This window comes from Ochotona princeps, chromosome 17 (genome assembly GCF_030435755.1).
Source record: "Ochotona princeps isolate mOchPri1 chromosome 17, mOchPri1.hap1, whole genome shotgun sequence".
In the NCBI taxonomy this organism is placed as follows: Eukaryota; Metazoa; Chordata; class Mammalia; order Lagomorpha; family Ochotonidae; genus Ochotona; species Ochotona princeps.
The window spans coordinates 10,616,539-10,642,928 of record NC_080848.1 but is presented as its reverse complement, the minus strand read 5'-3'; the positions used below and the strand labels follow the sequence as shown (position 1 = coordinate 10,642,928).

At 44.4% G+C, this 26,390-nt stretch overlaps 1 protein-coding gene across 1 annotated transcript; it reads right to left on the bottom strand.

Annotated features, from left to right (window-relative positions):
- On the bottom strand, nt 1-26,121 carry NOL11 (nucleolar protein 11). Its single transcript, XM_058675769.1, has 18 exons — nt 25,852-26,121; nt 24,814-24,927; nt 24,641-24,697; nt 21,714-21,862; nt 20,909-20,966; nt 20,188-20,329; nt 17,717-17,905; nt 13,556-13,632; nt 11,723-11,846; nt 11,192-11,280; nt 10,654-10,728; nt 7,764-7,948; nt 7,150-7,275; nt 6,807-7,037; nt 4,090-4,168; nt 3,527-3,619; nt 592-699; nt 1-430 (listed from the first exon to the last, which is right to left on the bottom strand). The coding sequence occupies exons 1-18, from the start codon at nt 26,017-26,019 to the stop codon at nt 314-316; spliced, it is 2,181 nt and encodes a 726-aa protein (XP_058531752.1). The 5' UTR covers nt 26,020-26,121; the 3' UTR covers nt 1-313.
- Nucleotides 26,122-26,390: the final 269 nt, after the last annotated feature.

Here is a 26,390-nt window from a genome sequence, read left to right as displayed (position 1 = left end):
AAAAAAAAAAAAATTCAAAATACATGGTAAGAAATTACACTTTTATCAATGCAGGAACAAATTTCCTTAAAACCCCTCAATCACATGTTTAAAAGAAATCCAGAAGCTCCAGCAGCCGGCAGCGTCCACAGCTGAGAGCAGGTTCAGTGCAAGGTGCAGGTCTCCCTTGGGCAGCCGTAAGCAATGGTCCAAGCACACGCTGACACGTGTGATGCTGAGAGAAGCTCACAAAGAAATTGCTGTCTTCTGTTCGGATGCATAAGGAGTCTCATGACGGAGCTCTGTAGAAGTCTATGAAGGACAACTGGGAACATCAGAAGAGTTCCAGCACTTCAATTGAATACCGTCCTCTATTATTCTTCTCTTGGTTTAATTTCTGTAGCTCCCGGAAACTTACTTCTATCTTGTTAAGCTCAGAATAAACAGAGATCTAAAGGAAAAAGGTTGTAGAGTACATTTTACTGTAACTTCTACATATAAATAAATCCTTTGTTATATAAATTTTGGAGAAAAAGAATCAGGACTACATTGTAATCTAGGAGACATCTGGGGGCAAACAGAATGATTCTACTACACCAAATAATCACCAACCTGGGATTTCACAAACTTGTAAAGATTCATCAACAGCCTTTTTGCTTCCGGGATCATTACCACCACAGTGAAGTTGGCGTCTAGCAGGAGGCATATCCAATCCATAATCTGGAGATAAGCAAGTAACAGGGAAGTTAAGGTCACGTTAAGGTAATTTTTGTTAGAAAGAACATAATAAATTTTATAAAAGTCTGTAAACTTTTTAGTTTTGAAATGGAAGAAATAAGAAACATGAAAAAATTTTTTCTGCTTTTTGTACTTAGTTTACAAGCATAATTAGATCTTTTTAAGAGGATTAATAAGCAATAGGAAAAACAGTGATATTTAACCAAAAGAGATTCAGTATCTGTTACTTTATTTAAACATTTGTTTTGATAACTGCAGTTACACAGAAAATGAACTTCCATGTCACCTACAATCAAACATGTACTACCCTCTAAGGACAAGACATTGTAGATTTTAAGGGCATCGGCTCGGTCCCCAAATGCCCAGGACAGCAGGAGCAGGCTAGGCTCCAGCCAAGAGATTGGCATCTGAGGTCTCCTACAAGTACTTGCGCCACAGTCTGCTGCCTCCTGGGGTGTGTGTCACTAGCGAGAAGCTGGAATGAGGAACAGAGCCAGGGGTTGAATCGGGAGTCTGATAACAGGATGTACATTTCCTACTGCTGCCCTAAAAGCTGACCCTTGGAGAGAACATTAAGGGAGCGACTACCATCAGGCTTGTCCTGTGCTCTCCCAACCAGGCTATGGGAATTCCTGGCAAGTTATAACGATGAACTGCGAACGGAACATGAATTTAAATCCTGAAGCACAGAATTACAGTTTTGGAAGTGTACATTCCAGGGCCCGGCGGCGTGGCCTAGCGGCTAAAGTCCTCGCCTTGAACGCCCCGGGATCCCATATGGGCGCCGGTTCTAATCCTAGCAGCTCCACTTCCCATCCAGCTCCCTGCTTGTGGCCTGGGAAAGCAGTTGAGGACGGCCCAAAGCCTTGGGACCCTGCACCCGCGTGGGAGACCTAGAAGAGGTTCCAGGTTCCTGGCTTCGGATCGGTGCAGCACCGGCTGATGTGGCTCACTTGGGGAGTGAATCATCTGATGGAAGATCTTCCTCTCTGTCTCTCCTCCTCTCTGTATATCTGACTGTAATAAAAAATAAATAAATAAATCTTAAAAAAAAAAAAAGTGTACATTCCAGACCCGGCACTCTGGGTCAATAGCTAGGTCCTCACCTTGAAACACTGGGATCCCATATGGGTGCCAGTTTGTGTCTGGGCTGCTCCACTTGCCATCCAGCTCCCTAATCCTGGCTTCAGAAAAGCAGCAGAAGATGGCACAAAACTTTGGGACCCTGTACTTGTGTAGCAGACCTGCAATAAGTGCCTGACTCCTGGCCTCAGATCAGCCCAGCCTGGCCACTGAAGCTGTTTGGGATGCGAACCAGCAGATGGGAGCTCTTTTTCCTTCTCTCTGTAAATCTGACCCTACTTTCCAATAAAAATATAAATTATGTTTTTTTTTTAAAAGATTTATTCATTTTATTACAGCCAGATATACAGAGAGGAGAGACAGAGAGGAAGATCTTCCATCAGATGATTCACTCCCCAGGTGAGCCGCAACGGGCCGATGTGCACCGATCTGAAGCTGGGAACCTGGAACCTCTTCCGGGTTTCCCACCGGGTGCAGGGTCCCAATGCATTGGGCCGTGCTCAACTGCTTTCCCAGGCCACAAGCAGGGAGTTAGATGGGAAGTGGCGCTGCCGGGATTAGAACCGGCCCATATGGGATCCCGGGGCTTTCAAGGCGAGGACTTTAGCTGCTAGGCCATGTCGCCGGGCCCTAAATTATGTTTTTGTCAGCAATATTATTTGTTTTATTGCTTTTTTTGTTTTTGTTTATCATCATTTTTTTCTTTTCCTTGTTTCTGGGGTCAGGGGAGAAGCAACGGAAAAAACCCCACTCAGCCTCCCACTCACCCCAGTTCCTCGATTGAGGGTCCTGCTCAAGCAGTTTTGATAGTTCAATAATTTTGAATTGCTGCCAATCTCGCCGTTCCAATTGTGATGAAATCTATTCGGAATCCACTGGCTCACATAGTCTAAATTATTTTTTTTAAAAGACTTATTATTTTTATTACAAAGTCAGCTATGCAGAGAGGAGGAGAGACAGAGAAGAAGATCTTCATCCAATGATTCACTCCCCAAGTGACTGCAACAGCCAGTGCTGCACGAACCCAAAACCAGGAGCCAGGAGCTTCTTCTGGGTCTCCAACACGGGCGCAGGGTCCCAAGGCATTGGGCTGTCCTCAACTGCTTTCCCAGGCCACAAGTAGGGATCTGGATGGGAAGTGGGTCTGCCAGGATTAGAACTGGCATCCACATGGGATCCAACACATTCAAGGTGTGGACTTTAGCTGCTAAGCCACCGAGTGGGGCCCCCCCAAAAAACAAATCTTAAAACCAAACAAAATCCTCCCATTTTTTGTAAACTCTGCCTTTCAAATAAAATAATAACAAATTCTATTTGCTACCTAGCCAGACTTTCTCCCTCCAGTGATTTGTATACATGAGGAAAGTTTGAAAAATCATTTATTCAATTACAGGTGCTAACATTGCATATACGTTTCTGTTTAAGTATTTTTACTTGAAAGACAGAGTGCTGATTCACTCTCCAAATACCTGCTGTAGCTGGGAGCCAGGAGCAAGGAACTCCACCATGGAGCCTCCACATGAATGGCAATCTTCCACTTCTCTCCCACATTCTCAGGGAGTTGGATCAGAGGCAGAGCAGCTGGGACTTGAACTAGCAATGGTAAGGGTTCGTGGCATCACAGTAACTTCAGGTACCACAAGCCAACCAGCTGGATTTCTTTCTTTTTTTCTCCTTCTGACACAAGTTTCTCAAGCACCAAATAAAAGGTTAAAAAAAATCTCACCTGGCTTAGGGTTGGAGGGTGTATTCCAGGAAGAGTCATTGCAGCATTTTTGCTACACTTCAGATAAAGGAAATACAAGTAATGGAGAAACACCTGGGTGGAAAAAAAAGGAACAACTTATCAGTCTGACAGAAACACTTTTGCATCTGTCAGAGTTGAAAGACTTTTAATAAGCTGCTCAGTTTAATTATATAAAACATAGCAGATATCTGGCGTCACAAGGTAAATACAGTAAAAGTGCTGCCGCCAACACGGAACATTGCTGACCCTGAGCAGTTGGTGATGCACTCTGTTTGGAAAGAACGGGTGCAGAAGAAACAAGCTGTTTTACAATTCTTTATAGTACCTACCTGGTAAGAATTCAGATGGCTCAACCTAGTCGTCAAGCTGGGCACAAAATAAAGAACAAAGTCTATCACCCCCAAAGCACTCACAAAGGCTGGGCAACTTCTTACCAGCATGAAAGTGTTCGCCAGCCTTTAGAATGCCCTAATATTTGATCACAGCGAAGACACAAAATCGAGAGCAACAACGCGCTGTATCGGCCCTGTGAGGATACTTACAGTGACGTGCTGGGCTGGGATGTCTTTCAAGTAAGGCAGGAGGAAGATGTCACTATACGCTGAACGAAGAATTGCATTTCTACTTAGGACTCAAGGAAAATCTTAATTTCAACAAACAGGCTAATTCTGCAATTATGAATATTACTCTTTCTAATTTGCATAGCAAAATTACATATATGAAGAGGAGAGCAGAGAGGAAAACACAGAAGAGGAAGGGAGAGAGCACAGAGGTAAACAAGGCCAGGGCAGCATACAAGTGCTCCTATCAGCTGCTTTATTCCGCACACAGCTGCAATGGTCGGGGCTGGGGCAGGCTCAAGTCGGGAGCATGGGGTTCCGGTGAGTGCAAGGGGCCAAAATGTTCACCCATTGGTTCCCAAGGTGCATTAGCAGGGAGCTGGATCAGAAGCAGAGAAAACAGGACTTGAACCAGCCATTAAATATGGGATGGCAGCATTGCAGGTGGCCACTTAGTTTGAGATATAACAATGCTAGCCCCTCTTCCTAATTTTACACAAAAATGTCACTTATCTTATGCCCCTCATTAGAGACCATTTTTAGTACTTCATTATTATTAACTGGTATTTGTTACTATGACTTTAAAAGTTGACAGTTTCTATGTTAAAACAGCTGTTTTCCTTTTTTTTTTCTTTAAAGATTTGTTTATTTTTATTGGAAAGTCAGATATACATACAGGAGGACAGAGAGGAAGATCTTCCATCCGATGATTCACTCCCCAAGTGAGCGCAATGGCCGGTGCTGCGCTGATCCGAAGCTAGGAGCCAGGAACCTTCTCCAGGTCTCCCACGTGGGTGCAGGGTCCCAAGGCTTTGGGCCATCTTTGACTGCTTTCCCAGGCCACAAGCAGGGAGCTGGATGGGCACCCATATGGGATCCTGCCACATTCAAGGTGAGACCTTCAGCTGCTAGGCCACCGTGCCAGGTCCAGCTGTTTTTTTTTTTTTTTTTAAAGATTTGCTTAATTAATTTATTTATATATTTTAAAGGCAGCAAGAGAAAAGGGAAAAAGATGTTTCACCCACTGTCCCACACCCTAAATGGCCAATAAGTCCAACTGTGGATCAGGTAGAAGCTAGGAGCCAGGAGCTCTGTCTAGGTCTCCCACATTGGTGGAAAGGCCCCAAGTTCATGGTTCACCTTCTGTGGCCTTTGCATATGCATAGTGGCAGAGCCAGACAAGCTGCGCAGGCAGGACTTGGAGCTCAGCACAGTAGCCTAGTGGCTACAATCCTAGCCTGGAACACACCAGAATACCACAGGGATGCCGGTTCATATCCCGGCTACTCCACTTCCCTTCCAGCTTCCTGCTCGTGGCCTAGGAAAGCAGATCAGGATGATGCAAAACCTTAGGACCCTGCAACCTTGTGGGAGATCTGGAAGAAGCCCTGGTCCTGGCTTTGGATTGGCTCAGTTCCGGCTGGCCACTGCAGCTACTCTTTTTTTTTTTTTTTTTTAAAGATTTATTTTATTACAAAGTCAGATATACGAGAGGGGAAGACAGAGAGGAAGATCTTCTGTACGATGATTCACTCCCAAGTGAGCCGCAACTGGCCGGTTCTGTGCCGATCCAAAGCCAGGAACCAAGAACCTCTTCCAGGTTTCCCATGCGGGTGCAGGGTCCCAAAGCACTGGGCCGTCCTCAACTGCTTTCCCAGGCCACAAGCAGGGAGTTGGAAGGAAAGTGGAGCTGCCAGGATTAGAACCGGCGCCCATATGGGATCCAGGAGTGTTCAAGGTGAGGACTTTTGCCACTAGGCCACGACACCGGGCCCAATTGCAGCCACTTTGGACAATGAACCAGCAGATGGAAGATCTTTCTCTGTCTCTCCTCTGCTCTGCAAATCTAAGTTTGCAATTAAAAAAGAAAAATCATGTATTTCCTTTAGAGGCAGAGAGCTCCCAGGCACCAACACATTTCCCACTTGCCCAAAAATGGGCCCAAGCTCAGCCCAAAGCTGAGAGTCCTGAACTAAGCAGGTATGTGGCTGACAAGAACTCAATTACGCACGCCATTACCACTGCCTTCCAGGACTTGAATGAGCAGCAAGCTAGAATCACAAAGCAGAGACCAGCAAAGCAGGCACTCTGATTTGGCATGCAGGTGTCACCAGCAGATTCTAAGCAATTAGGGTGAATGCCCACTCTGTACTAGAGCTTAATTACAAAAACACGTTTGGAACCAATGTTGTGGAGTGGTTGGTAGAGTCCTTACCTGCCCACATTCCATATGGGTGCCAACTGGCTCAAGTCCCAGCTGATCTATTTCCAATCCAGTTCCCTGTTAATGACCTGGCAAAGCAGCAGAGATATTCCAAATGTTTGGGTCTAGTCCAGCCCTGCTATTGTAGTCATTTGGGAATTGACCCCCAAAATGGAAGAACTCGGTCTATCCCCACGGCCCCTTGAAACCCCCCACTTCTGATCCAGTTCCCTGCTTATGGCCTGGGAAAGCAGTAGAAGATGGCCCAAGTCTTTGGGACCCTGCACCACATGGGAACCTCACAAGCAGCTCCTGGCTTTGAAGCAGCTTAGCCCTGGTTCTTGTGGCCGTTTGGGAAGTAAACCAGCAGATGGAGTATCTTTTTGTCTGTCTCTCCTCTCTGGAAACCTGCCTAACAAAAATAATTAACAAACTATTCCTTAATTATCGCCAGGTATATATGATCTAGGACGAGTCACTCTGACTCCAAGGATACAGCAGAGCTGCCCTCTGCGGTATCACGGGGCAGGCCGAGGTCTCCTGGACGGCTCCACGAGCCTTCTCACGGGACTCTGGATCGTAGCCGTGACGGCTGTCTTCCTCAGGACTGAAGCCATTTTGCAGAATTCCAGTTTGCTCTTCCATTTTCTCGTCTTGTACACTATCATTATAGTCCACAACTGATTCCATGTTGACATCTATTTTCCGAAGATTATCATCACCGATGCTACAATGTCAAGTGAAATAAAGATTAATTTTCTACTCAAAGTTTTAGAAACCAAATAATATAATACATTAAAAAACGTAGTGAAGGTAAAGATCACTAAATTATAAGTTACCTTAAGAAAATTTTTAAGCAAGTACAGGTGACCAATTCCGGAATGTCAGGGAACTGCTGTAGACAGAGTTGCAACATCTGCACATCTGCTTTTTCTAAGGCAATCTCCATTAAGCCTGGGCACAAACTGAGACCAAAACATGAAAATCACATGAGATATCAAGAAAAAAATCTTACCTGCCAGTAATTTATAAACATTTTTAGAACATGAAAATGAAGACTTTAAATAACATGGCAGGGGGCCCGGTGGCGTGGCCTAGCGGCTAAAGTCCTCGCCTTGAACGCACTGGGATCCCATATGGGCGCCGGTTCTAATCCCGGCAGCTCCACTTCCCATCCAGCTCCCTGCTTGTGGCCTGGGAAAGCAGTTGAGGACGGCCCAATGCATTGGGACCCTGCACCCGTGTGGGAGACCTGGAAGAGGTTCCAGGTTCCCGGCTTCGGATTGGCGCGCACCGGCCCGTTGCGGCTCACTTGGGGAGTGAATCATCGGATGGAAGATCTTCCTCTGTCTCTCCTCCTCTCTGTATATCTGACTTTGTAATAAAATAAATAAATCTTAAAAATAAATAAATAAATAAATAAATAACATAGCAGACACGAACAGCGGCCCACCTGTAGGAAAGCACGTGTGTTTGGACGAGCTGCAGCAGACAGTTCCGCGGATAGAAGGCCGGCTCCTTTCTACATCTCGCCAGAAGCCCCGCCACTACGTCCCCAATGACGGTACACAAGTCTGGCGTCTGCTTCACGGCTAACAATTTACGCAATTCCAATTCAATGTGTTTTTCTGAGTCTTTCTGAAAGGACAAAATTAAAGAATTCAGCCTTTTAGAATCTAATTTAAATGTGTATATATATATATATATATATATATATATATATATATATATACACACACACACACACACAGACACACACATATAAATTCACTATTTTTATTGGAAAGATAGAATCACAGAGAGAAAGAGACACACAAAGGATCTTCCATCCACTAGTTCACTAGCCAAATGGCTGCAATGGCCAGAGCTGAGCTTATCAGGATCCAGGAGCCTCTACCAGGTCTCTTGTTTGGGCACAGGGTCCCAAGTCTTTGGGCATTTTTTTAAGGTCCACTATTTTTATTGGAAAGTCAAGACATACAGAGAGGAGGAGAGACAGAGAGGAAAATCTTCCATCTGTTGATTCACTCCCCAAGTGGCCACAACGGCTGGAGCTGCACTGATCCGAAGCCAGGAGCCTCTTCCAGGTATCCCACCCAGGTGCAGGGTCCTGCGGCTTTGGGCCGTCCTCACTGCTTTCCCAGGTCACAAGCAGGGATCTGGATGGGAAGTGGAGCAATCGGGAGATGAATTGGTCCCCTACAGGATTCTAGAGCTTACAACTGGAGGATTAGCCATTTGAGTCATCATCGTACCAGGCCCCGAAACTTAATTTTTCATGTACAAAATTCTATCAAATCAATAATCATGTTCATGTGCCCAAAACAACAGAACAGGATTGGAGTCGTGAGGAAGCTTTACACAGAGGAGGAGACAGAGACAGCAGTATCTTCCATCCACTATTGCTTCCCAAGTGGCTGGAGCTGAGCTGATCCGACGTGAGGAGCCAGGAGTTTCTTCCACGGCCTGGAACAATGGCTGATGGCTAAATTCTTCCTTTTTTTTTTTTTTTTAAAGATTTATTTTTTTTTATTGGAAAGGCGGATATACAGAGAGGAGGAGGAGACAGACAAGAAGATCTTGTGTCAGTTGGTTCACTCTCCAAGTGGCTGTAATGGCGGGGGCTGAGCCAATCCGAAGCCAGGAGCTCCTCCAGTTCTCCAACACGGGTGCAGGATCCCAAGGCTTTGGGCCATCCTTGACTGCTTTCCCAGGCCACAAGCAGGGAGCTGGATGGAAGTGGAGCTGCCAGGATTAGAACCGGCGCCCATATGGGATCCCAGTGCACGCAAGGTGAGGAATTTAACCACTACACTATCGCACCGGGCCCTAAATCCTTACTTTTTATGTGCCAAGATTCCATATGGGTGCCAGTTCATGTCCCAGCTGGTCTACTTCCCATCCAGCTTCCTGCTTGGGGCCTGGGAAAGTAGTGGAGGACAGCCCAAAGCCTTGGGACCCTGAGCTCCTGTGGGGAGAACTAGAAGCTCCTGGCTCCTGATTTTGGATTGGCTCAGTTACAATTATTGTGATCCATTGGTGGAGTCAACCAGCGATGGAAGATCTTTCTGTCTCCTCTCGCCTTAAAAATAAATAAATCTTTAAAATATTTACAAATAAAAGAAAAAAAATAAAAAAATTCCTATGGTTTAGAAGTCAAAGCTTATCAGAAAACTAAATACTAACATATTCAATGTAAACCTGATTGATGCATAAACAATGCCACTTCTAGATATCCGTCTCATTAGTGATATTAAAAAATAGTTGGGTGGGGGACCTGAGCAATAGCCTAGCAGCTAAAAGTCCTCGTCTTGAACATGCTGGGATCCCATATGGGTGCCAGTTCTAATCCTGGCAGCTCCACTTCCCATCCAGCTCCCTGCTTGTGGCCTGGGAAAGCAGTCAAGGACGGCCCAAAGCCGCGGGACGCTGCACCCGTGTGGGAGACCTGGAAGAAGTTCCTGGCTTTGGATTGGCACAGAACCGGCCGCTGTGGTCACTTAGGGAGTGAATCATCAGACGGATGATCTTCCTCTGTCTCTCTTCACCTCCGTATATCTGACTTTATAATAAAAATAAAACAAATCTTTCCCAAAAAGAGGGTGTGTGTGGGACCCGATGCAATGGCCTAGCAGCTAAAATCCTCACCTTGAATGCGCCAGGATCCCTTATGTGCGCCGGTTCTAATCCCAGCAGCTCCACTCCCCAACCAGCTCCCTGGTTGTGGCCTGGGAAAACAGTCGAAGACAGCACAAAGTCTTGGGACCCTGTACCTGCATGGGAGATGCAGAAGAAGCTCCTGGTTCCTGGCTTTGGATTGGCACAGCTCTGGCCATTGTGGTCACTTGGAGAGTGAAACATCGGATGGAAGATCTTTCTCTCTGTATATCTGACTTTCCAATACACACACAAAAAAAGAATGGGGCAGGTGTTGTGGTGCAGCACGTTCAGCCATTACTTGGGATACCCGCATGTCACTGTGGTTTCAGTTCTGCCTATCCTATTGTAAGCTAGCTCCCTAATAGTCCTGGCAAGCAGTAGATCATGGTTCAAGTGCTACAGTTCTTGCCCTCCATTTGGGACACCCGAGTGGAGTTACTGCCCACTGGTTTCTGCCTGCTCCAGTCCTGGATAGGGAGTGAACCAGCTCTGGGAGATCTGTCTCCCTGTCTTTCAAGTGAATAAACAAATCTAAAGAAGAATCAAATATGCTAAAAGTATTGACCCATCTATGGCGACCTTTAGACACATCAGCTTAGCTACAGCTATAAGTACCCCAAGAAGAAGACAAGGTAAAATGGATGAGATTTGTTTCCTCCACTTGGGTTTATTTTTTTACTCACCTTTATGGCTAACAAAAGCTGTGAGGATGCTGGAACCTCTGGATTTAAACTCACTTCAGATTTTTTTCTCCTTAACTGGAATTAAGTAAGTCTATTAGGATCATAGACAACAGAAAAAACCCAAAATGCACTTAGAACACTCCCAAAGAAATTACAATACTTTTGCTCTAATTATAAAAACTAAAAACAAAACAGAACAAAAAAAAGTTATAGAGAGAAAAGTGTATGTGCTTTAATTTTGAAATATCTGAAACTAATTAAGGCTGTTGTTTTTAATATAAAATAATAACTCTAATTTTTCATTGCAGATTGCAAACTGGTTTCTTTTACACTGGAGTTTTAATAATACCACATTCACATTCACAAAAACTAATACACTACAGGTGATATTTTTAGGATCAAGATTTTGAAGTTACTAAAATTCAATCTCCAGCCACTTTGTCATATGGATTAACGCTTTAAGGGTTGTTTGGATACGAATCATTGTAATATTTCTATCTGTTTGTACTAACGTTTCTCTTCATATACCTGAACTTACAATTCTCTTTGACTGCTCTGAGTTCTGAGATCCAAGTTCGCATTCTTGAGATGTTTCCCAGTTTACAAAATGGGGTATGGGGTGAGTGCCTAAGAAGACAACAAAAAAAGATAAATTTTATGTTTCAACCTATTAGTAGTTACCTAAGCAAACAATCAAAACTCATCATTTACGCATCATTAAGACAAGCATTCAAGCCCAATAATTCTGACAATCTTGGATCAGTAAATGATATTACAGCAAAGCCTCTGCATGCAGTTACCTGCCGAGGCCAGAGTGAAGGAGGGAGGGCAGACTGGCTGCTCTTGCCTTAGGTCCTCACCAACTGCCCCTCAGAACCCAGTGCAGCGGCCTGGCAGCCTGCAGCCCTGTCTGTAAAGAGGGCTAATTCCAAGGCAGCATCTCAGGACAAGGAGGTTTCAAGGTATCATGATAACATGATTTGAACAGGTTCCGTACAAGGATGTGTGAATCGACACATGAAATTGGGAGCTAGTAAAATGGCTTGTATTAATAAATATAAATGTCTACCTGGATCTTGACTGTGTTTGAGTTTCCCAAGAGCACCTGCTAACGATGACACTTCACATTTATACGGAACCACAGTTAGATATTTTCCATGGAGCATAAGCAGACTTTCCCCATAATACCAGAGCTGGGGGAAAAAAAAAAGTTATCAAAAATACAGAGATGTTTTCTTTTTCAAAATGACTCAATAAAGCTTTATTACCACAACTTAGTATATTAGCTATCTCAGTATATTTTACCTTTTCTGTTTTATTGTTTTATACAGTTCCATAGGCTCTGGGATTTCCTGTCCCCCTACCCAAGTTCCCTCCCTTCCCCGTATTAATTTCCACTACAGTATTACAATGGGTGGCCCTTCTCAAAAGAATTTCACATGTTCAATTTATTCATTGAAGCAGTCATACATCTTTTAGTTTTTGTTCAAGTCTGAATGAAGATTCATTTTATGGATTTTCGGACTTGGAAAACTTGAGTAACAAATGCATTTCAAATAACAACTGGGGTTAGCATTTAGTACAGCTCTTATGCTGCTTGGATTGTCCATACACTACGTTTGAGTCGTAGTCCAATTTCCTGGCTGTGCGTGCACCCTGACAGGTGATGACTCATGTGCTTGGGTGTCTGCTATTGACATGGGAGACCTAGATCGAGCTGTTAGCCCAATCCCAATTTCGGACTGGCCCAGCTCTAGCTGGCAATTTGGGGAGTAAACCAGAAACTGGGAGATCTCTTTCTGTATCTCTGCCCTTTAATCCAGCTTCCCTGTTGCTGTGTCTGGGAAGGCAGCAGAGGACAGTCCAGGTGCCTGGCCCCTACAACCCAATGGGAGACTCAGAAGAAGCTCCTGGGTCTTGGCTTCCACCTGCTATAGCCCTAGCTATTGTGTTCATTCTGTAGAGTGACTGAGCTTAAGGAACACCGATCTCTATCACAACTCCCCAGAAAGCTGGGTGGGAAGCAGAGTGGGCCTGGATCCCAGTCTACTACAGGGTGGCAGCCTACCCTCCTGTGACACAAGGTCCACCTCCACATTGCTTAACAAAGTTTCTAGACTGCTGGGACTACTCTGTTAAAATTAGTTGTTTATGAATGAACTAGAAAAAACTATAACTCAGAAACCTAGTCTCTTTAGCTTTTATTCAAAATGATTATATGTCACATCTTATTATTTCACTCACATTTTATCTGCATACAAACGCTGGTCCACCATAGAGCTTATACTTGTTGAGCACTCAAGACTTGTCCAACACCCAAGAACCTTACTTAGGAAGTTTACAGTTTAGTCTGGCTATGTTTTTTGTTGTTGTTGTTAAACTGTGCTTTTTTTTTTTAAATTAATTACAAGTTCTTAACCACATCCTGTGACTACTTCACTGACATTTCAATTTCAGTTTATTTACAACCGGCTTCTATCCACCTTAAAATGGCTATAGGGTACTACTCAGCTGTCTCGTGTCTTAGTCTGGTTATGCTTTAATTCTTTAATTTCCACATATAATATAAAAGTTTGGTTTATTAGGAAAAGTAACACCCTTGACGTATACTGAAAATTAAAAAACAAACCAAACAGCTAAAATTAAGTTGTTTTATTAATTAACTAATTGTTCTCCTTCTTGACTTAAATCTAGCTACAAATTAGTCTTTTGAAAGAAATAAACATATGGAAACTATTAAAGTGACAATGAACTAGATAAAACCTTAAAGGGAAAATAAGATTCTTCAATAAAATACTATCAGAATATTTGCATGAAGAAATCTCTTTATTATAATTACTATTTATTATTTACTAAATATGAATAAGTGAACTTGAGTAAGTCCTCAAGTAAAAAAGCTTACTTGACCACTGGTTCCCTGTGGTAATTCTTTGGAAGTCTGCAGTGTCTGAAACTTGATGTTCCATATACACAAACATTCTATAAAATAAGACATAGAATTCAGAAACAGTTTCAAGCAGACATGATATTTCAAAGTGTGGGTGAGGAGTCATAGGCAAACATACAAGTTTTACTTTATTAAACATAAAGATGAATACTGAAGACAGTGATTGCCATGGGAATTTGAAGAACTGACAGCTCAGGAAAGAAGTGGAGCAGGAGGGCCCGGCAGCGTGGCCTACAAGAAGTCCATTTATGACACGGCTTCGAGTTTCCCTTCCTGTTTTCACTGGCTGTCTTCATTTCTGCCCTTTAAGAAATATTGAACCTAGGGCCCGGCGGCGTGGCCTAGCGGCTAAAGTCCTTGCCTTGAAAGCCCCGGGATCCCATATGGGCGCCAGTTCTAATCCCGGCGGCTCCACTTCCCATCTAGCTCCCTGCTTGTGGCCTGGGAAAGCAGTTGAGGACGGCCCAATGCATTGGGACACTGCACCCACATGGGAGACCTGGAAGAGGTTCCTGGTTCCTGGCTTCGGATCAGCACAACACCAGCCGTTGCGCTCACTTGGGGAGTGAAACATCGGACAGAAGATCTTCCTCTCTGTCTTTCCTCCTCTCTGTATATCCGACTTTGTAATAAAATAAATAAATCTTAAAAAAAAAAAAAAAAAAAGAAGTGGAGCAGGAAGTGGAGTTCGGAGAGAGGCAGGTCCTAATGCTTGGCTATAAGTCAGATTTTTTTTTATTTAAAATGAAATTTAAAGTTTTTTTTCATGATGTAGTTTTATAGGCAAAGGTATCATCTCCTCTTCCTCCCTCCCCATCCTCGCCTCCCAGCTTTTGTCCAACGTTATCACAATACTAGAGTCCCTCAGCACAAGTTACAGGTTTAACTTTCTGGTACTTAAATGTATCATGACATGGTAACGAAAAGGAATAATAGGAAAAGGAAAACCTAGTATCAAAACATAAAGATAAATTTGTAATTTTCACTCGATCTTAGTCAAAAGGCGGAGAAGCAATTATTTGTAAGTTTCAGTGTGAGTGCTACTTGCATTTGAAGTAGAGATGCATACTATTTAGTACCTTTACTTCCCAGTAATCTCCCTTATACGTGCATGTATACTTACATATTTTTATATACACACATATATTTTGTACTTTGTATTAGCTATCTTACATCAGAGAGAACATGCTATTTGTCCTTTTGGGACCTGCTTACTTCACTACACACAATGGTTTCCAGCTAGGACCACTTTCTTGTGAATGCTAAGATTTCATTCTTGGGGAGTGAATCAGTGGACAGATCTTCCTTTCTGTTTCTCTCCCTCTCTGTATATCTGATGTTCCAATAAAAAACTGGATATTTAAATATATATATTTCATTCTTTTTTGTGGCTGAGTAGTATCTCACAAAGCAGATATGCCAGTTTCCTTATCCACTCCTCTGTTGATGGGCACCTGGGTTGTTTTCATGTCTTCGCTATTGTGAATTGTGCTGCTGTAAGCACAGGGTTGCAGGTTGTTCTCTCGAACGCACATTTCACAGGTGTTACAAGTTTCGGACCAGATGGCTTCATTAATGAATTCTACCAACAAATTAAAACACTAACACCAAAACTTCTCAAACTCTTTCAAAATATAATAGCGGGAACATTTCCTATTTTATTTCATGAGGTACATATTATCATGATACCAAAGCAGATAGACACCACCAAAATAAAACAAAAAATAATTCCAATATTTCTTATAAGGATAGATGCAACAAATTCTCAGTGTCAAGCTAAATCCAGTAGTGTGATCATATAGCTCAAACTAAGAAACATCTAATAGGGGGAAGAGCGCAGTGGCCTAGTGGCTGAAGTCCTCGCCTTGAATGCCCGGGATCCCATATTGGTGCTGGTTCTAATCCTGGCAGCTCCGCTTCCCGTCCAGCTCCCTGCGTGTGGCCTGGGAGGGCAGTCGTGGACGGCCCAAAGCCTTGGGACCCTGCACCCACATGCAAGACTCAGCAGAGCTCCAGGCTCCTGGCTTCGGACTGGCTCAGCTCCAGCCGCTGCAGCCACTTGGGGAGTGAATCAACGGACAGAAGAATAAGGCTTGACTGCAACCCCCATCGGTTTACATGGAAGAGAGGTCTGGAAACAGAACTAACCCAGAGCAATTGCAACCACCAGTACAGGCATAAGCTGATTGGGGCGACGGACTGTGCCAGACCCTGTACTGGCATTCACACACAAGAATCAGGTCTGGGATCACCTCAAGAAGTTTCTTTAGGGATCCCTTCAACTGAACTGCTGATCTCAGAACCCCAATCATGAAGAGAATTGCTGGTTCCATGGTCTGACCATGGAGCACAAGTGTCAAAGCTGAGCCTCCTTAGAGGCTCCAATGGAACAGTGGACAACATATCCAAGTGCACATGGAGGAAATGGCAGTCATTGGAGCCTGCAGAGGACATCTGGTACCACAACAGAGGACAGAACAAATCGATCATCTGCCCTGGCCACGTATTGGCAGTGAAGATATGGGCAAACGGAGACCCTAAGGTGGACTATGTCAGCCTGTGAATTCTGGAGAGATTTCATCATGCCTGGAATGACGAGACCGGCAGCAATTCAGAACTGTTGAACTATCGCAAGCACTTGGGCAGTGCCCTTGGAAGATGCCCCATGTCTGGGAACCTGGGATGGGGTGGGAGGTTGCGTGGAGCTTCTCCCTTTATCTCCCTCCATACCCCAGATACACACACACACACAAATGTGGAAACAATGGTCTTACCCACTTTCCTGTAGCTCTTGACCCTCTGTGCCCTAATCAACTACATAAAGGTTATCAAAATAAGAGATAAAGAGGAAAAAAAAAAGAAAAATTTAATAGGATAGCATATCAGATTTATACAACAAAGGGGGTAGTGAGGAGGACACAACAAATTATCTCATCTTATACAAAACAACAACAACAATGAGAACAACAAACTGTAGACTAAATGTCTTTCCCTAAAAAATTCTAACCATGTGATTACTAGAGTTTGTTAGAGGTGGGTAAAACAGGAATAAGGGGTTGACAGCTACAGAGCATGGTAAAACTACTGTGAGCCAGAACTACAAGTAGTAAGGTACATGAGAGTACATTTGTTTGGTTAAATTCTAGCTCCACAACTTACTAATCACTTCAGCATCCTAATATGTGAAACATTAGATGAAAAAACTCTACCCTAGCACAGTTGTTTCAGTACATTAATATCTTCATAATAGGGAGGACAGAAGACAGTATTTTGATGTAGTGAGCCACAGTCCACAATGCCAGCACCCCATATGGGTGCTGTGGCACAGTCTTGGTTGTTCACGCATGGCAAGGCAGCCAAACATGGCACAAATGACTGGACCAATGCTCCCCATGTGAGGGATCCAGATGTTCTTCCTGGCTTTGGCCTGGCTCAGTCCCAGCCAGGAAAGCCATTTGGGGAGAAACTAAAAATGGAAGATCTTTCTTCCTCTGCAACTAACCTTGTTTTTAAAGTAAGAAAATAAATCTTAAAAACACATGTTCATGATTGATAGACAAAAAAGTTGGCAGTGGGGAGCTGGTGACTGAGAAAGTGGGGTGACGAGAATGCTTCTCCCAAGTCAGAGACCAGAAACATACTCACAGTTCGGGCAGCCTAAATCCTGTACATTTCCACGCTTTGATCCAGTGTCAATAATTCTCTACTAGACTGATTATCAATGCTAGAAGCTGGTACATATACCATGTCAGTTTCTTTCTTTATTTTTTAAATCTGAAGATACTTTATATAGATTATCACAAGGGAAAACAGTGTTTTTTTACCTTTTCTCTTTCCTGTGAACAAACTTTTTTCCCTATATTTTTGACGATTTGTTTCTTTAGACCCTTAGTTATGAGCAAGGAAGTGATATCAAGAGGTATTTGAGAAACATTAGTCAATGCAAAAATTATTCGCATTAAAAGTATTCAGAAAGTATCAGAAAGCTATAAAATGACTTGACTATGGTGATAGAACAAATTAGGGTAGCAGCAAAGAAATGAAACAGAAGTGGAAAACTCACAGGTACCCTCCAAAGGGAGCACGCAGATTTCCTAGCCAGAAGGATTCAGTTACCTTTAGAAGCCGGGAGTGGAGGCCCCAGGACAGCCACGTGATCCTGATCCAAAACGGTGAGGGCAACTTCTTTTTGAGAACTGCCAGACACAACAGTTTTGAGCAACAATGACCTAACCACCTTCTGATTCTTGTCTGTGTCACTTGGATACACTGGAATCACGCTTTCATATACACACCCATCAGAGCCTGTTGAAAACAAGTATCTGTCATTCTCAATTGGATAAAGACAGTTCTATAATAATTACAGATAAATACCTAAGGCTTTCATGTTGTTACCAATGATAAAGGTTCCAACTGTAATAATAAATGATTGCATCATCCATGTTTTCCCTTAAAGACTCAAAATGGGATGACGATTATTACTTTTTCTTAATTTAAAATTTTATTTTAAATGTTTTTTACACAGCTGAGAGGGATACACACCCATATGGGGCTCTGATTAGGGTGAGAGGGGTTGAGGGAGGGATGGAGGAAGGTGGGTGGGACAAATGTTTCTTTTTTTTGTCCTGTGTCTGCTCGAGGTGGAAGGGCAGGAGGCTGCTCCTTGCTGTCAAACTACATTAGCACCCGGAGATGGACGACAGCATTTGATGTCTTAAAACCCTGATGTGGGAAAGGGTGCTCCCAGGTGTTACTTAAGTTGTATTGATAGTTTTGAGACATTTTTGGCTTCGTGGCACCAAGATTGCAAAAATCTATTGGCTGGACTTTTACTGTTATTTTGGGGCCTGGCACGATAGAGCAGTTGTTAAAATCCCCGCCTTGCACGCACTGGGATCTCATATGGGCACTGGTTCTAATCCCAGCAGCCATGCTTCCCATCCAGCTCCCTGCCTGTGTCCTGGGAAAGTAGTCGAGAATGGTTCAAAGCATTGAGATCCTGTACCCGCGTGGGAGACCTGGAAGAAGCTCCGGGCTCCAGGCTTCGGATTGGCTCAGCTCCAGCTGTTGTGGTCACTTGGGGAGTGAAGATCTTCCTCTCTCTCTCCTTCTCTCTGTATATCTGCCTTTGCAATAAAAATAAATCTTTAAAAAACATTAATTTAGTTTTACTTTAAAGGGAGAGATCTATCATCCACTGTTTCACTCCTCAGATACCACAACAGTTGGAGCTGAGTTGGTCTGAAGCCAGGAAACAGGAGCTTTTTCTCGGTCTCCCATGAGGGTAGAAGCCCAAGGCCTTGGGTCATCCTCTGCTGCTTTCCCAGGTCATTAGCAGGGAGCTGGACCAGAAGCAGAGCAGCCAGGACTGCTAGAATTGGCATCTGTAGGGAATACCCAGGATGTAGGTAGAGAATTAGCATGTTATGGTATGACACCAGCACTGAGGGCTATTAATAAAAATCTCAGCAATACATACCTTGATAAATAAGAAACAAAAACTGTAAGTATCTGGAACAGCTTGAAGGTATGTAGGAAGAGAATGCCCAAGGCCTTGAGCCCCAGAAGCTCCTGGCTCCCACCTTTGGGCTGGCCCAGTTCTGGCTGTAGCAGCCATTTGGGTAGTAAGTAAACCAGTGGATGGAAGACTTTCTCTGTGTCTGCCTCTCTGTAACTCTCTCAAATAAATAAATCTTCAATCTAGTTACTAAAAGGATCTATCCCTTTTGGCCTTGGGGTGAGGGTTGTGGCGTAGCGACTTAAGCTGCTATCTGCAAAGCCAGCATTCCATAATGCAGTTCAAGTCCCAGCTGTTTCACTTTCTAGCTTCCCTACAAATGTGCCCCCCAAAGCAGTAGACAATGACCCAAGTACCTGGGGCCTTGCCACCTACACAGGAAACTTGGACAGAATTCTAGGGTCCTGGTTTGGGATTGGCCTTGTCTGGCATATTGTAGTCTTTTAGGAACTCAACTAGTGAATGGAAGAGCTGACTCTCCCTTTCAAGTAAATAAATAAATCTTTAAACATACGCACAATCCTACAATAGTCCTCTATTTATAATCAATGGAAGCTTAAAAGGTTCAGCATGCTGGCTCCCTAACTGTAACTCTATCTTCCATCTCCAGTGCTATATCCCATATGGATGCTGGTTCATGTCTTGGCTGCTCCATTTTCCATCCAGCTCTCTGTATATAACCTGGGAAAGCAGAGGAGAATGGCCCAAAGCCTTGGCAGCCTTGGACCCCTGCACCTGGGAAACATGGAAGAAGTTTCTCACTTTAGAACATCTCAGCTTCTGAAAGACTGAGCTCTGGTCATTGTGGCCACTTGAGGAGTGAACCAGCAGATGAAGTTCTGTCTTGTCTTCTCTCTGTAAATGTGCCTTTCCAATAAAAATAAATAAATCTAAATTTAAATCATCTACTGCCTTCCCAGGATATAAGCAGGGAGCTGGATGGGAAGTGGAGTAGCCGAGACACAAACCAGCACCCATATTGTACACACCCCAGCATGTGTAGGGTGAGATAAATAGCCACTGAGCCATTGTACCAGGTCCAAAATAAATAAAGCTTAAAAAAACTTACTTAATGACATCAAATAGATGAATTTCCGATCCACAGATGCAGTAAAATTTTTTATAAGGCTTTTTTCTTCTCCAAGTAAGAGCGTGTATTTGCTTAAGGTACATGAGTTCAACATTTGTACATAAGCAAAGTGATTCCCATGCTGCAATAAAAGGGAAGCTATTTATAAATCTTCCTATTTCAACCAAATACATTTAAATATGATAAAACCAGGAATTGTAGTCCCATTCTAAATAACTGAGTATTTAAAACAAAACAAAACTGTGTTTCAGGGGCCAGCATTGTGGCATAGCGGCTTAAGTCTTAGCCTGAAATGCAGGTATCTGGTTGGTTTGGGCCAGTGCCCTTCTCCTTCTGACACATGTGAGAAGGCGGTGGAGAATGGCCCGAGTGGATAAGGCCCTGTCAGCCATGTGGGAGACCTGGATGGAGTTCTGGCTTTGGCCTGGCCCGGCCAGCCCACCGTGGCCATTTTGGGGAGTGACACAATGGATAGAAGATCCTTCCCCCTTTCAAACACAGAAATCAAACCTTTAAAAAGATATAATTTCTTGTTCAACTGAATCTATAATGTTTCTAAAAATGTCTGACATAGACACAAAAAGAATTATAACCGAGAGTATTTTAAAAAGATAAAATCATTTAAAAACCCCAATAAAACACTAAAGTCTCTTTTGGTTTTAATGGGCCAGAAACTGAAGGAACTGAAGATGTCACTTACTTTTTCAGTAATAAAAACCAAAACAGGATGCTTAAATACCATGAAAAACTTTGTCCACCTAAAAAAATAAAATCACAAAATGAAAATTCACAGTTGAAATACAGTATCAACTAAAATTCCAAGTATCTTTTATTAAATAATCGCTTTGCTTTTTGACTGGAGGAGATTCAGTTTCCACAGGCAAACCTGGGGAGGCAGCCAGCCAACCGACCAGGAAACATGAAGAAATGATGCACTCGAGGGAAGTGGAGTCATGAGTGGCCTTCTGTCGCTTGGTTGAGGCATCTGCAGCTTTACTGCAGAACCTGGGAGAGCAGAGGTCTTAAGGCACGACCATGAGCTCCCTAACAGGCCCCACTCTTCTCCAGGGCAGAGGATGGATGCTGCATCCTTCCAGCCCTGACTAGGGCTGCACCAGACGTCCTCTTCTTCAGTCAATGTCTTAGAGATGGTTTTCATTCTCTGCCTGAGGTACCAGAATCCCACATGGATGGGATGTCCCAGTGGCTCTACCCCCCAGCCTGCTCTCTGCTAATGAGCCTGGGAAAGCAGTGGAGGATGGTTCCAGTCCTTGGGCATGCACATGGGAGACCCGGAAGAACCTGTAGGCTCCTGGCGCAGGAGAGGGTCAGGTCTGGTCACCGTGCTATTTGGGGAATGAACCAGGGATAGATCCTTGTCTCTGTAATCAGCCTTATAAATAAGGTTAGGCTCCGGATGTGCAAAATCAACACTTATGAGCATGGCAAAGAATTGAAACAAACAATGAACAGGGCATTTTCATTTTAACACGATTTGAACTTACTTAATTACTTCCTCATCCGAGATTACAGTTTCAATTTTCTGCTGGGGCTCTGCTAGCAAGGCCTCTAAACCACGCACTGCGCCTTTCCTGAACAGCACTACAGGCTCCGTCCCTTGTATCGAGTGTATCCTGTACACCTCAGCTGACAGCTGCAAGAACACAAGAATATTTAAGTTTTTCAACAGTTCATTGTCAATAGAAGGACTTTTATTAAAAGTTGATTCTTTTCAAGGAACTGAACTATCTTCATTTTGATGTGATTTTCTTTGTATAGTTACGCATAAAACAAACATCAACTTGGGCCCGGTGGGGTGGTCTAGCGACTAAAGTCCTCACCTTGAATGCGCCTGGGTCCTATATGGATCATATGGGCGCCGGTTCTAATCCCGGCAGCTCCACTTCCCATCCAGCTCCCTGCTTGTGGCCTGGGAAAGCAGTCAAGGATGACCCAACGCTTTGGGACCCTGCACCCATGTGGGAGACCTGGAGGAGGTTCTTGGCTCCTGGCTTCGGATCGGTGCAGCACCGGCCATTGTGATCACTTGGGGAGTGAATCATCGGACGGAAGATCTTCCTCTCTGTCTCCCCTCCTCTCTGTATATCTGACTTTCCGATAAAAATAAATAAATCTTAAAAAAAAAAACAAAAACTAAGATCAACTCTACATATGCAGAATATATTCTGAACTCTAACTTGTGATCTTTTCCATTTTTTTAAAGATTTATTTATTCATAAGGCAGAGAGAAAGGGAAATTTCCCATTTAGCTCCTCAGTACTCAAAATGTCATAAAGCCAGGGCTTGACTTGGCCAAAGCAAGGAGCCTAAAACTGCATCCTGGTCCCCACCTGACTGGCTCAAGGACTTGGGCCATCTTTGCTTGTGTGTCCCAGGCACGTCATCAGGGAGATGGGCAGGAAGCAGAGGAACCAGAACCTCAGCTGGCACTTGATGTGGGTCAAGAGGGTCAGATAGCAGCTTTACCCGCTGCAGCACAGTGCCTGCCCTAACTTCTCAACTGCTCTCCGCCTCATCTCATCTCTTTCCCAGCTAACCAGTTTCACTTAATGGCATGAGCTTTCCCAGCTTATCTGTTAGGAACACTAAAAGGTAGTTAGCACCCAGCTCTCCCTTAAAACAGGATGGGGAGAGGTACATGAAATGCATGAATGCACCTGTGGGGTGTTAGAGACCACAATTCCACAGCCTGCAAGTGCAGGAAGAGTTGACACCATATGTGGAGGAAAAACACATACACCCCTCTGAGTAAAAGGACTGCGTCACAGCAAGATAAACCAAAGGACTGGAACCAGGGCAGAATCATCCGGATCCTAACCTGAGAAAGTCCTCCTGCGGGCACTTTTCAAACGTACCAGTTGAGTTAGACATCAAGAAGTGGGAGGAACCTACGAGACTAACCTAGTTTGACAGCCTCCTTTATAGGTAAGAAAAAGTTATCACACTTTAGCTCATTGATAGAAGATACAGAGCTAGTCCTGGTTCTTTTTTCCTTTTTTTTTTTTTTTCTTTTAAAGATTCATTTATTGTACTGGAAAGGCAGATCAGATTTGTGGACAGAAGCAGAGACAGAGAGAAAGATCTTCCATGTGCTGGTTCACTCCAAATGGCTGCAACGGCTGGGCCTGAGTCGATCCAAAGCCAGGAGCCAGGGACTTCTTGGTCTCCCACACGGGTGCAGGGTCCCAAGGCTTTGGGCTGTCCTCGACAGCTTTCACAGGCCATAATAAAAGACCTGGATGTGAAGTGGAGCAACAGGGACACAAACCAGTGCCCATATGGCATCCTGGCACTTGCAACTTGAGTATTTAGTTATTGAGCCATTGTGCCAGGCTCGCCATGATTCCTTTTTCCAATACAATGCATACCACTCTGAAAAACGGCCAGTATAAAACAATGAGTAAGAAGAAAAACAAACAAAAACGGCCAGTGTTGTTGTGCAGTGGCTTAAGCTGTTGTTCAACGATTTCTGCATTTGCCAGGTAAGAGTCCTACCAATTCTACTTGCTGTTAATACATCTTAAGAAGACAGATGTGAGATCCAGATGGAGTTAAGACTCCTGCCTTTGAGCTGGTACAGCCCTGGATGCTATGGCCATTTTGGGACTTAACTGCTCTTTGTCACTCTGCCTTTCAAATAAATATCACAAAATTTGTAAGATGCATTGTACCTTTTCTAAGAAAGCACACAGGAAATTCACTTATTCTCCCAGAAACAGAAACTCAAGGGAACAAATAAAAATTAATTTTCCATGAATTATTTCTTTGAACAAAGGGCACAGGAGGCTCACTTATTCTCACAAGACACACTTCAAAAAATCCAACTCTTGGGCCCGGCGGCGTGGCCTAGCGGCTAAAGTCCTCGCCTTGAAAGCCCCGGGATCCCATATGGGCGCCGGTTCTAATCCCGGCAGCTCCACTTCCCATCTAGCTCCCTGCTTGTGGCCTGGGAAAGCAGGAGAGGACGGCCCAAAGCTTTGGGACCCTGCACCCGCGTGGGAGACCCGGAAGAGGTTCCTGGTCCCGGCATCGGATTGGCGCGCACCGGCCCGTTGCGGCTCACTTGGGGAGTGAAACATCGGATGGAAGATTTTCGTCTCTGTCTCTCCTCCTCTCTGTATATTCGGCTTTCCAATAATAATAAAATCTTTAAAAAAAAAAAAAAAATCCAACTCTTTAGAAGTAAGGGTAAATTGATCATTCCTGGATCACCTGAATACTAAAATTTCCAGGTTAGAAGGTCTATATTTTCTAACATATCGATTCACAATTCAGACATGTTACCAAGATGTAGCTAGAATGAAAAGTTGCTAACTCATGCTCACATTAAGCTGAATCACACGTTACACTGTGACTGGTTCTGCTTCACTCAACACCTAAATACACACGTAGGGAAATGCCAAGTACTCACAGTTGCTTTAAATACTTTATCCAGGTTGACATCTTCATTATTCCATATTCTCAAAACCTTAAATCAAAACACACAAGTCAGAAAGCAATCCTTTCTGCATACACATGTAACAGTTAAATAAGCCGTTATTTGGTTCGTGCTGCATACACGACATAAAATGTCTTAAAGCTCACCTTATTATCATGTACAACAATATACTCTCCAGTCTGAAAACTGCACACAGCTGGACATGTTATAATCTGCCCTTGTTTCACAGACCAGCTCCCCAGTGGTTTCTGATCAGAAACCTGGTGGAAATCAGACAGTACAGTCAGATTTACAAACAAAACCGAATCCATTTGCATTAAAACAAACAAGTAGTCACACACAAATAATGGAGATTCCTTTCCCACGAGGTACCTAACCCAAGCAAATGATGGAGACAGAAGAAGGAGCGGTTGCCAGGGGGGCTGCTAGGAATGGGGAATTCTTCAGTGCATACTGAACTTCAGTTTTGCGAGATGAGCCGTCCTAGAGATGGACAGAGGCCATAGTAGCCATGGACAAGCACTCAACAGCTCCCTTAATTTCATTATGTATCCTTTTTTTTTTTTTTTTTAAAGACTTATTTTATTTTTATTACAAAGTCAGATATACTGAGAGGAGGAGAGATAGAGAGGAAGTGGAGCTGGCGGGATTAGAACCAGCGGCCATATGGGATCAAGGCAAGGACCTTAGCCACTAGGCCATGCTGCCGAGCCCTCATTATGTATCCTTTACCACAATTAAAAACTTGAAAAGTTAGAGTAGGGAATAAATGCACATGCAGGTGCAACTTAAGTTTCTAACATGAAGATAATTAGTAGTTAACCCTTTGCACGTCAGGCTGAAAGGGGGCGGAGCACACAGACCTCCGGAGACACTTCTCCAAAACTCACGGCGTGAACTCTTCGGGGATCATTCCCTCGGAATCAAGATTCCACTCGCAGGAAACCACGTCAGGTGTCAACTCCCGAGAAATTCACTCCCCACCAAAATTCACTCCCCGCCTCCCCAAGGTGAAGGGGACCCCCCGACACCGGCACAAACCGCTGTTCCCTCCACCGCGGTAATGCCCTCTGCCGCCCAGCCACCTCCGTCCCACCCTTGTGCAGACACAGCGCGCGAGACGCGGCGCGGACGCCCAGGTTCCCACGTGCCCCAAACCCGGCTCCGCATCAGGGAGCCCTAACCTTATAGTGGACGACGGTCCTGCCGCTGTCCGTCACCAGAAACTGGTCCGCTTTGTCGGTCGGCTCCACGCCTAGCAGTCCGTCCTGCCCGGCGCCCAGGACTACCGTGGACAGCGTGATTTCTTCATCCAGAGCTGCCATTTTAGTCGCACCTAAGGACGACAGCATACCCTTCCCGGCAGGCCGCGCGGCTTCTTCTCGCGAGAACACTGAGCTGGGACGAGCACGCTGCGCACGAGATCGCCTCGCTCGCGGTGCGACCTCTGGTGGGCCCGAGGTGCGCGCGGAGACGCCGAAGCCGCCCGGTGGGCGGGGCCCGAGGATGGCGTCAGGACTCCGCCTCCCGAGGCCACGCCTGCCCGAGTCCCGGATGTGCTCCGGGCGGAGGTCTGGGGTGCGAGTCGCACACCAGCGGCTGCCGGGGATCGTGGGGTGTGTGGATGTGAGGGAGGGCGTCGCAAGGGGCTGACTGGAAAAAAATCTTTGTGATCTCTCTAGGAATTCGTATTCCAGCTTCGTGGAACAACGTGCCAAAGAAA

What these genes read in the sequence shown, in the direction of transcription:
- NOL11 (XM_058675769.1), bottom strand. Translation starts at nt 26,019, where the DNA reads ATGCTGTCGTCCTTAGGTGCGACTAAAATGGCAGCTCTGGATGAAGAA. An exon ending in CAAACACAGTCAAGATCCAG is followed by an intron (nt 11,281 to 11,722) that starts GTAGACATTTAT and finishes TTGTCTTCTTAG; the next exon opens with GCACTCACCCCATACCCCAT. An exon ending in CCGCAGAGGGCAGCTCTGCT is followed by an intron (nt 4,169 to 6,806) that starts GTATCCTTGGAG and finishes AGTCCTAAGTAG; the next exon opens with AAATGCAATTCTTCGTTCAG.